General features: G+C 37.0%; 2 protein-coding genes across 5 annotated transcripts; one reads left to right on the forward strand and one right to left on the reverse strand.

The window, feature by feature from the left end:
* Positions 1 to 1369: 1369 nt before the first annotated feature.
* Positions 1370 to 9751, reverse strand: LOC128249898 (uncharacterized). Of its 3 annotated transcripts, none has more exons than XR_008266046.2 (2): positions 9613 to 9751; positions 1370 to 3316 (listed from the first exon to the last, which is right to left on the reverse strand). XR_008266046.2 is itself a non-coding variant. In XM_089365812.1 (2 exons), the coding sequence occupies exons 1-2, from the start codon at positions 9101 to 9103 to the stop codon at positions 3044 to 3046; spliced, it is 405 nt and encodes a 134-aa protein (XP_089221938.1). In that variant the 3' UTR covers positions 1370 to 3043. The 3 variants fall into 3 exon arrangements, 2 of the variants coding, with proteins under 2 accessions (XP_089221938.1, XP_089221939.1); XM_089365812.1 differs by lacking the exon at positions 9613 to 9751 and adding an exon at positions 8972 to 9103; XM_089365813.1 differs by lacking the exon at positions 9613 to 9751 and adding an exon at positions 6318 to 7629.
* Positions 9752 to 9849: 98 nt separating this feature from the next.
* Positions 9850 to 13361, forward strand: LOC106870483 (cholecystokinin receptor). Of its 2 annotated transcripts, none has more exons than XM_014916596.3 (2): positions 9850 to 10102; positions 12192 to 13361. In XM_014916596.3, the coding sequence occupies exon 2, from the start codon at positions 12278 to 12280 to the stop codon at positions 13337 to 13339; it is 1062 nt and encodes a 353-aa protein (XP_014772082.1). In that variant the 5' UTR covers positions 9850 to 10102; positions 12192 to 12277; the 3' UTR covers positions 13340 to 13361. The 2 variants fall into 2 exon arrangements, with proteins under 2 accessions (XP_014772082.1, XP_089221937.1); XM_089365811.1 differs by lacking the exon at positions 12192 to 13361 and adding an exon at positions 10346 to 11415 and having other exon boundaries at positions 9970 to 10102.
* Positions 13362 to 16171: the final 2810 nt, after the last annotated feature.

A 16171-nucleotide genomic window follows, 5' to 3' on the forward strand; every position in this document is an offset into this window, starting at 1 on the left:
CTGCAAGTACTTACTTACGACTGACTATTTGTGTATGTCCGGAAATGTTTATATTTACAAATACATCCTGTAAATTGAAATACGAGCTTAAATTAACACCTAAATATTCCTTGTAAAGATTACTTTTTCTAAAGGTACACTGGGATCTAATTTACTAACTCTGTCATGTTTGTCATGCTTTCTTTGTCTTTCACTGAAGGAATATTGATTTCCTCGCCTCCGTCTACGCTTGTGTTGTAGTCATCCCTTCTTCTTCTTCTTCTTCTTCTTCTTCTTCTTCTTCTTCTTCTTCTTCTTTTTCTTTTTCTTTTTCTTTTTCTTTTTCTTTTTCTTTTTCTTTTTCTTCTTCTTTTTCTTTTTCTTCTTCTTCTTCTTCTTCTTCTTCTTCTTCTTCTTCTTCTTCTTCTTCTTCTTCTTCTCCTCCTCCACCTCTTTCCCCTCCTCGTCTCCCTCCTTCCCTTTCTCCTCTTCCTCCTTCTCCCCGTCCTTTCCTTACTCATGTATATTTTGATAATGGTATAAAAACGTTTTTGTACATGGTTCTTACTCTGTCTGTCTGTCTGCCTCATTCTCTCTTTGTCACTCATCTCTAAAATTAACTCTCCTCTTTGCCATTAATTAATTCCGAAGTGCTAAAAATGCTACTGAGGCATATGGATGAAGAAGGAGATCTAAATATTTCAAGTCATAATGAAATCCACCCTCAAAAACAGTATCAAAGATTTTTTTTAGATGCGACACAAGACTAAATCCTTGGGAAAAATCATGCGGCAGAAGAAAACCTAGAAATGTTTCAACTGCTAAGTGTGTAGGCATACCTGTGTGGCTATGAAACTCGCTTTGCGACCATGTGGCTTCGGGTTTAGTTCCATTGCAATGTATCATGGGCTCTTGTCTTCAATTATAGCCCTAGGCCGACTAATGTCTTGTGAGTGAATATGGAAGACTGAAACTATGTGGAAGCCCGTCGTATATGTATATATAATAGCACCATCTAACTTGGAGCGAAATGTAAATCTTATAACTTTTGAAGCCTATCACGTCACCTGATGAGGCTCCTTTGCACTGCAAGATGCATCTGATGTAATTACATCGCTCCCCACCTACTAGGGAACAGTAAAGAAGGCAGGCGAAACGATTATTGTGCTAAATAAAGCTTCTTGTTACACTCCGTCTTCCGTATCAATCATTTAATATACATACATATATATATATATATATATATATATATATATATATATATATATATATATATATATATATATGTATGTATGTATGTATGTATGTATGTATGTATAAGGATTTCGTAATGAGATAAAAAATCAATGCTGTGTATAATATAGAACATTTATAAATAGAAGGTCTTACAGCTGTTTCCAGGATATTTATTATATCGCTTTATCGGAGACGGTGTGAGAGGATGGTTAAGCAATAGTTTAGATAAGATAGGAAATAGAGAGTGAATGTAGGGATATTGTATTTGTAAATCCACTGTTTAGGCAGAATGTGAGTAGTATATTGGTGTTTATTACAATAGTTTGCAGGTCACTACATCACGTCGACGTTGTCATCGTTTAATCAAAGGTCGGTCCTGGCCGAGCAGATCAACTTGTAAATATGTTTTAACTCCAAGCCATAGGAAATCTTGTTAATAAAGCCAATCTGTTATCTGGTTTAATACTAATGCCAGCTTTCATTCAAATACATTGCATATATTCAAATCAGAGCTCGATATCTGGATAATTTGCTTACTACAGCGACATATGAGTACAAAATTCTTCACTCCTTTTCCACGATACTAGTATCAAACTTCATCTGAAGAAGCCATAAAACGATATGGAACTTCATTACCAAATGTGTCCTTTCTTTTTAAAGTAGGTAGAGTGCGATTTGAAAATGATTTGGCTGCTATTTTTTGTATAGAGAGTTCCTTATTGATAAGATCCGTGTAGTTACCCATTCTGAGCATTCTTTTTATTTGTTTTAATATGATAACGTTTAGCCGTTTGGCTCTTTATTAGAAGTGGTTTCATATGAAAGGAATTTAAACATATATCCTTGTCGCTAAAGTACTTTCTGTTCAAGTATTTCAGACTGGGAAGAGCTTGTAGCTTCATTTAAGGTAATAAGTACCACTTGTGAAATGAGTTGAAAGAAGTTCAATATCTTGTTAAGTACATAATATTAATATGTCATGAAATAAAATCCTTTAGTTCCGTTAGTTCAATGAAAGATTGTCAACCAAAAGGTCCCTAGATATATGGATTAACAGCTCACTTGAGATAAAATAATTCATCGACAACTTGTATATTGCAAGTTCGGTATGACTTAAGAGTGTCATTAAAATTTTTAACTGACATCCTCCAAAATATTGCAACGAAATGTAAAAGAAAAAGGAAAAAAAATCTTATAGTCCAGATCAAAGTGATAGTGAACAGAATTAAATTAGTCCTATATGGTTGCATTGTGTGCACTCTGTAAATATTAGTAGAGAGCACTCGTTTCTTTGAAGAACTACCATCACTATTCTCCTCATCAGATAGTGTAATTTTTTGGAGTTGAAAAATCCAGAACTATGTCTTCTTACTTTTGCTCTGTAAATGTGCAAAACACGTTTCCCAATTGATGAGTATATTATTATGAGAACAAAATACATAAAACAGCTACCGACGAGCAATGTAGTATAATAGATTAAAGGATAGACTGTATCATTTAAACTATCAGAAGATGAACACACTTCTCCAATATGTCTACTTTGTCCGACTATCCTGTGTTGTTTGCTGTATACAAAAGTTGATGGTATACTAAAAATAAGAGTCGAGGATACCATTGATGCTTGAATTATATTCCCAATCTTAACAGAGAATTGTTGCTGAAGGGGTCGACCCTACAAGTATGTATCTATCGACTGTTATAAGGTATACAATAATGGCTGAAGTGAAAACTGCTGTAGAAACGGTAAAACGCATCAAGCAGCATGCAGCATCACAGTGGAACGTGCAAGGAAAATGAAAAATTACTACATACTGAACAAGTTAGAAAATTACACATTGACAGTGCTACAATGGAAATCTGTGACCGTAATTTCAAATTTGAAATGGATAAAAGTGACAATACTATTTCCGGTTACTCCAAGTCTCATATAAATTCCGAGATATTCTATTATAGGAAAATAATCATCTGTCATTTCAGCATTCAGTTCTAAAATACCAACATAACCGTTGACAATTTTGTTTATGCCCTTCTTTTCTTCTTCTCTACCCCATGGAAAACTTCGTAGACAGATTTTGTTTGGCATAAATGACACTTGTATTTTCTACAAAGATAGGAAACGGTGTTATATTAAACATTGTTGTTCAAGAAATTACTTTAAATAATACACGGTAGTCTAATAAATTAAGATAACATAGATTTATGCAAAACGAAAAAAATTACATTTATCAAAGAAACAAGTTGGTGTGAATTAATATTGGTTTCAAATTTTGGCATAAGGCCAGCAAGTTCATGGGAGAAGGTAAGTCGATCACATCAACCCCAGTGCTCAGCTGGTACTTATTTTATTGACTCTGAAAAGATGAAAGGCAAAGTTAACCTTGTTGAAATTTGAACTCAAAACATGAAAATAATCATATAATAAATTTTTGCACAAAATGCTTAGTGGCATTTCGTCCAAAATAGTAAATATATTATTATAGGTACAAGGTATGAAATTTAAGTGGGAAAGGTCTAGTCAATTACATCGACACCAGTGTTCCACTGGTACTTATTTAATTGACTCAGAAAGGATGAAAAGCGGAATTTGAACTTAGATAAAGACAGACGAAATACCGCTAAGCATTTTACTCGGCGTGCTAACGTTTCTACCATTTCGCTACCTTCAGTGTGAATTAATACTGGTTTCGAATTTTGGCATAAGGCCAGCAAATTCGTGAGAGGAGTTAAGTCGATTACATCGACCCCAGTGCTCGGCTGGTACTTATTTTATCGACCGTGAAGGTATGAAAGGCAAAGTTTGACCTCAACGGAATTTGAACTCAGAACCGGAAGACGGACGAAATGCTGCTAAGCATTTACACTCTCTCACTGGACAGTGATGAAGACAATGATAATAAGTCCAGACAATTTTTTGAAAAATAACTTTTGTCAAAACAAGACCCCCACTTAGAGTAGCCACCTGGTTTTGCCATTTTTAAAGGCCAAGAATCAACTTGTCATCTTCTACTGAAAGAACTTTCTTTCTTTCTCTTTTCCATTGACACTCCTTTCAGATACACACACACACACACACACACACACACTCTCTCTCTCTCTCTCTCTCTCTCTCTCTCTCGCTTTCTCCCCATTTCTCACCCTCTTTTACTATCCTATATCTCTCTCCACTCCTACATACTCAATAACGCTATAAAAAGAGACGAATCCACTCAAAAAATTTAAATCTGAAGAGTCTATTAGAGTAGACGCAAGCGCCAATATATGATTTATAAAAACATGTGACATATTAATAAAAATCTGTAAATGTACAACCATGCGTGACATGACATGAATAGAATGAGAAGGGAACAAACATTACGTAATCAACTTCATTGTCCTACAGCTGTCTCCATTATAAGTAGTGTACTCAGAGCTGAATGCTTGTGCATCACCTTTTAGCTTCCTAAGAGCTCAAAACAGGAGTGTTTACATATTTTCTGTTGTTTACTCTTCTCGTTCTACACTCCTTAATTGAAGGACTCTATTTACAAACTTGAACAGCCGTGAAGATACTTTTGCATCGTCAAGAAAAGTATTTATACGCCCGCGCGCCCCGCGCGCACGCGCGCGCACACACACACACACACACACACACACACACACACAAACACACACACACACACGTGCATCCGCTTCTCGAGAGAGCGGATATAAATTCAAAATTTGGATAATATTTTCACTAATTGTTGCGTGCCTATGTAATCGAGAACCCTTCCATTCCTAATACTTGAACCTTCAGAACATACAACATTCAACTGCATGAGAGAGAATGGGAGACAGAATGGGAGAGAGAAAGAGAGAGTGAGAGAGAGAAAGAGAGATAGAGAGATAGAGAGATAGAGATAGATAGATAGATAGAGAGTGAGAGAGAGAGAAGGATAGGGGTAGCGTCAGTATCCCGCCGGTACTCACTATAGCTGAGCAGATGCAAACAATATGAAATGAAGTACCATGCCCAAGGACATATTGCACCGCTAGGTGACCCGAACATCTTAACCACAAAGCCATAAATCTAATCAGAGTTAGCTGAAAACTTGTGACCCTTGAAATACATAGTATTAATAACCGAAAATGAAATCTTTTATTATCCCTTGGGATGGCAGAATAAATTCTTTGTAATAATTTTATTTTCCGTGCTGGCAGAATCGTTAGAACGCTGGCCAAAATGCTTGTATTTCGCCCGTTCTTACATTCTGAGTTCAAATTCCGCCAAGGTCGACTTTGCCTTTTATCCTTTCAGGAGTCGATAAAATAAATACTAGTTGAGCACTGGAGTCGAAGTAATCGACTTAACCCCTCCCCCAAAATTTGCTGGCCTTGTGCCAAAATTTGAAATTATTGTTAGTAAGCTGTAAGGCGGTGAAATGGCAGAATCGTTAGCACACCGGGAAAAATACTTAGCGACATTTCGTCCGTCTTTACGTTCTGAGTTCAGATTCCGTCAAGGTCGACTTTGCTTTTCATCCTTTAGGGGCCGATAAAATAAACATCAGTTGAGCACTGGAGTCAATGTAATCGATTTAACCCCTCCCCCAAATTTTCTGGCCTTGAGCCGAGCCCAATAATTATTATTTCCTATTTGTTTCACTGACATTTACCTTCTTGATGACATAATAGTTTGGTATTTCAGTATACAAAAAAAAAGTCTTTTCTCGCTTGTTTGTCTTCTTTATTTTGTGAGTTGGTTGTCTTGAGTTCTGTTCAGGGCATCTTGGTCACAAACCCAATTAAAGAATACTAAATTTTGTTCCTCTAGATGCACAGGTAATCATATTATTGTATGGGATATATGTATGGTACATTTTGTTTTCTAATAAACCTCCATTATTGCTTCTGACGTCTAAATATGTAGCTTGTTGATCATAATCAATATCACGTCTACGTTCAAAATCAAGCCAATTTCGACATAAGCTTTAAGCACATATTTAAGCAAATACGATACAATCAATATTAAATTGAGGAAAACATTTCTACGTTGATATGAGCTAAAGGATAACAGTTTACTATATGGAATGATATTTCTATTACCTACACTCTTGTTTTAGATTTGAGTAACTCTTCCTTACCGTCTTCTGCATATCGGGTAACCAACTACATAAGTACTATTTATATTCTTATATTCTTTTGGTTACCATTTTTGTACTGTTACTGTTGTTCATGCTAGTTCATTCAGAATATTTATTCCACGTGGTCCGTACAACACACATCTTAGTACTATTTCATGAAGTTCTGGCTCTGTTTTAGGATCAGAAATTTCAGCACAAACGATTTTATAATTTGAGCCAACCTTAGCATCTTGTCTTAAGATTATAAATATATCAGTATGAGAAAGGTGACGTTTTCAAACTTCTGTAGAATAAGCATGTGGCATTGGTTTGCGCCACCTGCACATGTTTTGGTGAGGAACCATTGTTGCTGACCTTTCTCTGTCTTTTCTTGGAGGCAACCTTCTCCATGACTTCCACCGTCTCACCCTCCAATGGGGGGGGGGAGCTTTTCTTTTTCCTGCTCCACGGCCCTAGGGGCAGTTCTTCCTGATATGGCCAGGCTCCAGGTACAGGTGACACTTGGGGTGGCGTCCTTTGAGTATTACCGGGTACCTGCACCCGACCATCTTAAAAAAATCAGGAAAAACAAGGTCTTTAGTGGATTGGGTCCAAAGGGTCAAAACAACTTTTGCCCCGACCCAATCAGCTACAGGCTTCATAGTGACACTCAAGAGCCTGGAATTTCTGCCACCCAGACCCCTGCGAACAGTATCTTCTATCCACTGGGGATTTATCCCGGGAGACAGCCCACACACCCAGGCTCTTATGAGTTTCCTCCCACAATATGTGGGGAGGAAAAAATGTCCTGGCCCTCTAAGAGCTTGCTTGCAAATTTGCAAGCTTTCTCGGGGTGCCAAACAGCAACCACACCGTTGCATATTTGGCCCTCCGAGATATATGTTTGATACTTGGCAGATAATCTGCCAACTCTTTTTCTATTTTATCCTTGTTAAATTGGACGATGGTGTTGAGCGACCTAGAATAGCTATTTTCACTTCAAATAAATAATTACGGTTAACCATATACCATTTTCTATTATTGGTTTTTACCAATACTCAGCCATGTTTGCTGAGTGCCGGCACAGACTGTCGAGGAAGGTATTAAAGCCTAATACTATACCGTCCCCGAACAACTGAACAAAGTTTTGTTCGAAAGTTGTGTGCATTTTCTTGGAATCGAACAATACACACCCTATACGATCATAACGTGAGCCCATTGTGCCGATGGGTTTTCCAGGTGTGTTAAGGAGCTGAACAACAGAATATCTCGAAAATATTTCTAAACACGTGAAGAAATTCGGCTGCCCTTTCTCGTGTTGAGCACAAATGTATCTTAGTAAATGGTATTTTAATAGAATAAAAACTAATATTAAAGTCATGAAATGAAAATATCCTCTTATGACGTCAGCTGCCTATGGCCAATCAGGAAACACCACATTATTGCCTCACTGCTATCAACTGAAGGCAAGAATTGTCTAGTACATGTGGTTTTGTCAAGGAGTATTTCTTACATAACTATTATTTGATCAACCACTCTACTTTTTCTACAATTTCAATGTTAAGCTTAGTTTTCTTCATAGCCTTTCTAATCCTGCAGGCTAACTCTCCATACGACATAGCCACTACGAACATTACCCCTTGAAATATCTTTGCGTTTTACCACGTGTTTGTTCTGTTTGAGTTTGCCCTAATCCTTTGTATTCTGTTCCAATGTTTGCCTCTGTACCTAAGGCTGGTTCCACTGGCTTCCTTACTTATGATGTCATCTAAATTCTTCCTACTTCCCCTGTACACTCTGACTCTATCTCTCTGGCTGTAGCTAGATAACTGCATGCGGAACATAAATCCTGTACATTTCACAACATGTCCACCCTGTGCATCCCATGAGGTTTTTAGTGTCTTCAAAATTGACCAAGGAAAGAAGACAGAAACCGTAGCACACGCATGGATGCAGTAGGAAGCAGGGCATCAATATATCAAATCCTCCTCCAACCGTAGGATAATTCGATATCTTTCGAATTCAACAGGTACCAAGTCCAAAATGCTTGCCATAGATTGGGTTCCGGTAGAGGAAACTAATATCCTAGTAGTAATGTTAAATTGAGTGACGGATAAGGTTATTGGCTAACATACAATATGACCCGGTGCAAAACGACAACGTTGACATGATGTGGTGGCTGGCAAAACGTAATAAATACAAAAATACATCTGACAATAATTACTAGAATAATGAGCAGCGAATTGTCCTCTTCATGCCTTTCGTAGAGCAAAGATTCCCTTGTAGCTAGGTGCATCTGTCCTGACTTCAGCTACCTCCCCTCACTAAAATGATCTTGTGGAGCTTCGTCTCGGCAGTGAAACAAGATATCTGTCTACCTTTTTTTCCCTAAAGGCAATTGACTGATTGATGAAAGAAACAATCAAAGTACAATCAAGAAGAAACGGTCATTCTTCAACCCCAAAGAAGATATCATCTTTGCCGATAACATTGCTCTTTCCTCCCAGCGTCACATTAACATGGAAGAGGAGGTCACAGGAATGAGCGTAGCATGCATAGAAGTTGGTCTCAAGATCGATATTGCGAAGACAAAAAGCATGCAAGTGCACACGACTGAAGATGTCAGCTTTACAGTCAGAAGAGAAGGAATGGAAAATGTCAGTCATTTTACATACCTGGGAAGCGAAACGGACCGAGGCGTAAAAACAAGGACTGGAAAAGCTACAGCTGCTTTCTGGATGTTCGGTCATCTGGAGATTACAGACTTTGTCAACAAACGCAACACTCAAGATTTTTAATACAAACATTTATGCTGTACACATGTGAAGCACATCGAATCACAAAGCTTTCAGTCAACAAGCTCCATATGTCTGTGAATAAATGTCTCCAGACCATCCGTCGGGTGTGATGGCAAGACGGACTCAGAAAGAAAGCTTCGTGGAACCAGGTGGAAGCAACAATCTGTCGAAAGTTAGTTCAGAAGCGGATTGGTTTGGACGCACGCTTCGTGAGCCTGTTTCCAACATTAGCACTCAAGCTTTCCTATGGACACACCATAGGAGACGGAAGCGTGGTAAGCTAAAATCAACACGGGGAAGGACCACAGAAAGTGAAGCACAGTCAGACTGCTACACCTGGGGACAACTGCAATTTATTGACCGTAAATGGATTTGAACTTAGATTGTTAAGAGCATATATATCGCAATGTATATTTTTCTGACGATTTTACGATTCTGCCAGGTTACCGGCTGGGTAGCTCCATAGTATAATGGCAATAAAGAACGGTAATAAATTATCAACAGTGAAAAGAACGTACACAAGAAAGAAAATTTATAGATATACATATCACAAGCGGAAAATCACAGTAAAAACGTTCTTGTCACGATTCCCGCAAAAGATTTTCTACGTATTTTGCTGTTAGTATTTTCGGAGTTTCGAAATGATTTCTCGTCGACAAAAAGAAAACCCAGATTTTCAAACCACTTGTATTGATTATTTGAAGAGGTAATTGAAGATTTGGTATACATACAGTAACAATGATTATGACGGCACAATGACTAAAACGCGTCACTTTTGCAGTCACATTTCGAATTCGAAGGAAAAATGTCAAGATTATCGGAATTTTTCGCAGAAGTTATCTGATAGAAACTTTTTGTTTACCGAAATCTAAATCCAAACTTTTTTGCTTCTACAGAATATTGAATAAATATTTTTGATATAGCTATGACCACTATAACCACTGAAGCTAAAATGTGAAAGCTGTAACTTTCACTGTTTCAATCCCGAAGGCTGATGTCGTTCGCAATGTTGGTATCACTTCCTAGTATTTTTTATATTGAAGTACATTGCTTCTCTTTCAGATTTATGTTAAAGTACATCTGTCCAAATATTACGAGATTTCATGAATGTAAACACGCTGTGTGATTTTGAGTAGCGTTTACTTCTAACACATGACAGAAGTAAATAGACACGCCATAAAACATCATTTTATGTTTATTCTAACTTGTAATGGTTTATATTTTTTATTAATTGACATTTTTATGTTTCAGGTTCTATGTGTTTAATCTATATGTCTGTTTAATCATGCCATGTACAAAAGAAGCCTTGGAACTGTCTGAATTTCAAAGAGGCCGTATCGTGGGTCATAGCGTAAAATCGCAGAAAACCTTGGGATCCCGCTTTCTACAGTTAATAGAGTGATTGTGCAATTCACCAGAGAGGAGAAGGAGTCCACATCACCTCGCCCAGATCAACTAGAGCCCTCTGACAGGACCCATCTCTTTGCTAAGAGAAGTGTAGAATATAATTCTCGTTGCAAGGCCTCTGACGTAGCAGAAGAAGTTGATGTCAGTCCCAGAACAGCTGTCAGGTATCTCCACAAACTTGGTTACTTTGGAAGAGTAGCAAGAAGGAAGTCACTTCTTTGACCAACCAACATCAAGTGGAGAAAAAATTGAGCCAATGAGATGGTGGAGAGACCACTAGCATTTTGGGACACTGCTATATTCTCTGATGACTCCAGATTTGCTGTATTTTGTGACATTGGTCGAGTGTGGGTCTGGAGACTCTGTGATCAAGAATTTGATGTGAAAAGATTGCAACCAACAATGAAACACGGCAACTACTCTGTGATGGTCTGGGGAGCAATTTGGAGCAATGGGATCATAGTTGGTGGAGTGTGAGGGAAACATAAATTCAGATAAATGTGTCCATATTTCAGAAAGGACTCCTAATCTTCTCTAGTGGCGAAATGATTAAAGAAAGCTAAAATGACCCAAGATTTGTTGGATGACAATGCCATTGAAAAACTTCCATGGCTAAGCCAGCCACCAGATACGAGCCCTATTGAACACCTCTGTAACATAATGTACAAGACACTCCATAAAAAGAACAAGAAAGTATCGTATCTTCAAAGCCAGATATTTTGAGATTATTGCATGAAACTTGGCAAGAAATTCCGCAACAGAATATTCGTCATCTGATCAGTAACATGCCTAATAGGGTCCTCGCATTGAAAACTTCAATGGGCATGTCTATTGAATATTAAATATTCATATTATAACAATTAATAAATAATTTGAATGTATAATTTTAGATTTAAATAAATTTTAATGGTGTCTATTTACTTCTGTTATCTCTAAATACATACATACATACATACATACATACATACATACATACATATATATATATATATATATATATATATATATATATATATATATGCATACACACACACACACACACACACATTAAAAACTAGAATATATACATGTACTTAAACGCACGCCTATAAACCAATAAATGGTTTACAATTATCTTTTCATGCATTAATTATTGTTAAACACTTAAAAAAATCCAAATTTGTAGTTGATTGTTGGTTGTTATCCATGATTGAATCGATCCACTTTGTCAATATTCATCTGTAGGCATTTTAATAACCCTTGTTAATTATTGATTGATGTCTTGCTCTTAATACAGTACTTCTACACACCAATAGCAATTTAGGCGGCGAGCTGGCAGAAACGTTAGCACGCCGGGCGAAATGCTCAGCGGTATTTCGTCTGCCCGCTATGTTCTGAGTTCAAATTCCGCCGAGGTCGCCTTTGCCTTTGCCTTTCATCCTTTCGGGGTCGATTAAATAAGTACCAGTTACGCACCGGGGTCGATATAATCGATTTAATCCGTTTGTCTGTCCTTGTTTGTCCCCTCTGTGTGTAGCCCCTTGTGGGTAGTAAAGAAATAACACTAATATCTATTTAGAAAATTCAAGAATAATACCTTACTTTCTTTTATAGATATAGTTTTTATTTTGTAAAATACATGTTGACTGTGTTTCCTAGAATTATGCTTAATAGTTCTAGCAAGTTCTTAAACTGACCTTTTTCTTTTCAGAATGTGCAAGGGACATCATTCCAAATCAAAAGGCTGTTTTCGTCGTTTCTAAAGATATTTCCAAGAAGTTGAAGAAAAATAAGAAAATGGAAAAAAACAATAACGTCAACAATTGTACTAATATTATGGAAGAACTAAACGCTAAAATGGTGAACGTTTATTTACCTGTATTATTATATCTCGGAACGGTTATGACTTTGGGAGTAATTGAAAATTTCATTGTAATATATGTATACTACTATAAGTTTGATGAATCAGCCACTCAGGTGTTTATTGTAACGCTCTCTGCGTGCGATTTTCTGACGTGCATAATATGTATACCTATGGAAATTGTGATTCTACATTTTTCATTCACTTTTCACAGCGATATTGCATGCCGTGTGGTACATTTTACGACAGCTGTAGCAGTAACCAATTCAGCTATGATTATATTCCTTATATCAGTCGATAGATTCAGACTTGTATGTCAACCTTTTAATCAACAAATTTCCCCTCAAAATGCAAAGAAAATTCTAGGATTTTCAGCAATCTGCTCTTTAATTCTTTGTACACCATCATTATTTGTGTACAGTAAACAAAATAGAATGGTGAAACAATGTGGAAATATCGGAGAAGAGTGTTCACTTGGTCCCTATTTAAATTCCGCAGTATATCCCTTTGCGTATTATATTTTAATAGTCACTGTTTTCTCTTTGGTCTTTATTTTACTCGTACTCATATACATAAAAATTGGAAGAAAGATCTTCCAAATTTACAAAGCAAAGAAAAATAATAGAGCCAATACATTTCTTGTATTTACTATGCTCCAAAGCATGCTATCAGATAATGATTGGGTAGAGGATAAAGAACCCGCTACGAAGCAGAGAAGACATTCAATGCATCCAAATCGGACTAATTTAATTTTGTTCATCATCACTTTGGTCTGGTGTATATGCTTTTTCCCATATTTCACGGCAGTGTTCTGGCGATTGTTAACTAAACGTTTTAGTGAAACTACAAGTGATAAAGAAAAAATTCTTTATAAATTGTTAATGTGTTCTTATTACCTCAACGGGACTCTTAACCCATTAGTTTACGGACTTTTCGGTCGGCAGTTTCGTATTGAATTAATAAGTTTATTTCATGAAACTTCCCACTTCTTTAAATAATAAAATATCGAATTTCATGAAATATCGTCACTTTGCAATCTTTCATAAATGAAGGCTACAAGTTCTGTTTTAGTCTAACATTTTTGAACGAGTATTTTTTTTTAACCACTGATGTACATGATGTGTGCAAATGAAACAACTTTTGATAAATAGAATTAAACGATATTTTAAAACGAATGTTACAAATACACAAATCTAATCCAAATATATTCGGTCAATATTTGTTATCTACATTGTATATTGAGTGAAACGCTGAAAAATGTCGGGTTCATGAAGATATCTAATACAGTATCTACAATAAAAATATTATCCATGCAAAATTTACTAACCATATCTCTTTCAAATCACACCCTCCATCATCAACAGAAACAATAAGCTAGATGACGAAGTTCTAGATTTGTTTTATGGGTTAGTCAGATAATGAAGGGCGGCTTCTGTGATAACCGGAATCAGTTGGGGAAAGGAAAGGACAAAGGAAACACGTATCACGTGTATGCTGTTGTAATAAGTAGAGAATTGAAGTATTAAGATCTTGTCTGAAAGCTTACAGCAAAGTGTTTTATTTATTTATGCGCCCTTTCAAAGCCTCATGGGCCCGGTTTCCCGGTTTCTATGTCGTATGTGTTCCCCCCAGCTGGACTGTACGCCAGTCCATCGCAGCGTTACTCAAGAAATTGGAAGAAAGAGTGAAAGAAAGTTGGGGCGAAAGAGTACAACAGGGGTCGCCACCACCCCCTACTGGAGCCTCGTGGAGCTATAGGTGTTTTCGCTCAATAAACACACACAACGCCCGGTCTGGGAATCGAAACCGCGATCCTCCGACCGCGAGTCCGCTGCCCTAACTACTGGGCCATACAGCAAAGTATAAACCAGAGAAAAAAAAAACAAAAAAACTGATATTGGTGTTAAACGGGAGGACTGATTCGCTTTCATATACAATACACACTATAACTAGAAGAAGACGGTGGCCTCAAGGCATAAACATCTGTACTGACCTAGCGTTAAACAACAATAACAACATTGATGCGAGCTGATGGCCAGCAAGACGTCGTAAAAAATAACAATATACGTCCGAGGATTATTATTACAGTCATGTATAGGCTTACAGAATATTATTATTATTATTAATATTAATATTATTATTATTATTATTATTTGCAATTTATCTGTTATTATGCCAGGCCACCGCCTTGGACCGATTTAGTTAAATGTATTCATTTGATCGACCCCCGTAAGAAATAATAGTAAAGATTACCTGAACACAGAATATAAACATTACTCTTTTACTCTGTTTCAGTCATTTGACTGTGGCCATGCTGGAGCACCGCCTTTAGTCGAGCAAATCGACCCCAGGACTTATTCTTCGTAAAAGTAGCCTGTGGTATATATATATGTATGTGTGTGTATATGTTTGTGTGTTTGTCCCCCCCCAACTTCGCTTGACAACCGATGCTGGTGTGTTTACGTCCCCGTAACTTAGCCGTTCGGCAAAAGAGACCAATAGAATAAGTACTAGGCTTACAAAGAATAAGTCCTGGGGTGGATTTGTTCGACTAAAGGCGGTGCTCCAGCATGGCCACAGTCAAATGACTGAAACAAGTAAAAGAATAAAAGACAATATACTGCAACTTCTAGTTAGGTTTACTATAGAGGTTACGTTAGGCATATTAATTCCAATTAAAACACGCGGATTTTGCTTAGCAGTAAAAGTAGTATACTTTGCAACATATGGACCGGATCTCCCACCATCTCATAGAACTTGAAATTAATCAAACAATCATCAACTCTATTCCTCACACTAGCGTCAGTATGGCCAAAAACATGTATAGATGATAGGCTTAACATGTTTCAACATATCAAAATTGAATATTGTTTTAATTATCTCACTGGATGTTATCAGTTGTAAACACAATGATATAAAAACATAGACAAGTTCGTTAATTGCTTATGGAACAAATGTTCATTAAGATCACATATCTGTCTGATGTGTGAAATCATAGAGGAAAGCTAGGTAAGTTATTCTATTATCGCATTCTGCGAAAATAATGGCAGTAAAAAATCATGGTAGAACAAAAAAAGAATAATAAAAATAAAAAAATAAACGAAATTCTTAGGAAACTTAAGTTGTAGTGAAGTCTCAGACAGCCATAAGTACTTTTGGAGTGTTACTTATAAGAACTGTATTATGACATTACAATGATTTCAATACCCTGCTGTTTGATTTCAGTCTCACTGCGTGGCACCTTCGGCGTGTGTTGGCTTGAAGCTATAGTTCTACTATAGCTTCAGGCCAACCAAAGCCTCCTGAGTGGATTTGGTAGGTAGAAACTGAAAAAAGCCCGTCTTATATATATGTGTGTAACTTTGTGTCTGTGTTTGTCCCTCCACCACCGCTTGACAACTGGTATTAGTGTATATACGCTCTCCGTAACTTAGTGGTTCGATAAAAGAAACCGATAGAATAAGTACTGGGGCCGATTCGTTCGACTAAAATTCTTCAAGACGGTGCCCCGACATGACCGCAGGCTAATGGCTGAAACAAAAGAGAAAAATGTTTTTCCAATAACTCAGTTGAGGTAAAAAAATAATTTGAATGTTTTTCTCAAGTTTATTGACAATTCAAAAACCCCTGTCAAAAGTGATTACAAACTTCTTACTCAAGATATCTCATAAAGAGGCCTTTTTTATTCGCACACCTTCCCCCCCCCCCACAGTACTATAGAGCAGTGTAACGAACTGTAGCTTTATAATATTAGTGAATCATCGCCTATAGGAACGATACTATAACAGACAGGAGTCACAGCACAAATGTTCTTACAGCGACTCCTAGCA

Source organism: Octopus bimaculoides, chromosome 18, assembly GCF_046866305.1.
Source record: "Octopus bimaculoides isolate indiv1 chromosome 18, ASM4686630v1, whole genome shotgun sequence".
Classification (NCBI taxonomy): Eukaryota; Metazoa; Mollusca; class Cephalopoda; order Octopoda; family Octopodidae; genus Octopus; species Octopus bimaculoides.

Coding starts and splice junctions, on each gene's coding strand:
- LOC106870483 (XM_014916596.3), top strand. CDS start 12,278: ATGGAAAAAAACAATAACGTCAACAATTGTACTAATATTATGGAAGAA.
- LOC128249898 (XM_089365812.1), bottom strand. CDS start 9,103: ATGTTTGTATTAAAAATCTTGAGTGTTGCGTTTGTTGACAAAGTCTGT. Junction 3,317..8,971: donor CGGTCCGTTTCGCTTCCCAG/GTATGTAAAATG, acceptor CTATCTTTGTAG/AAAATACAAGTGTCATTTAT.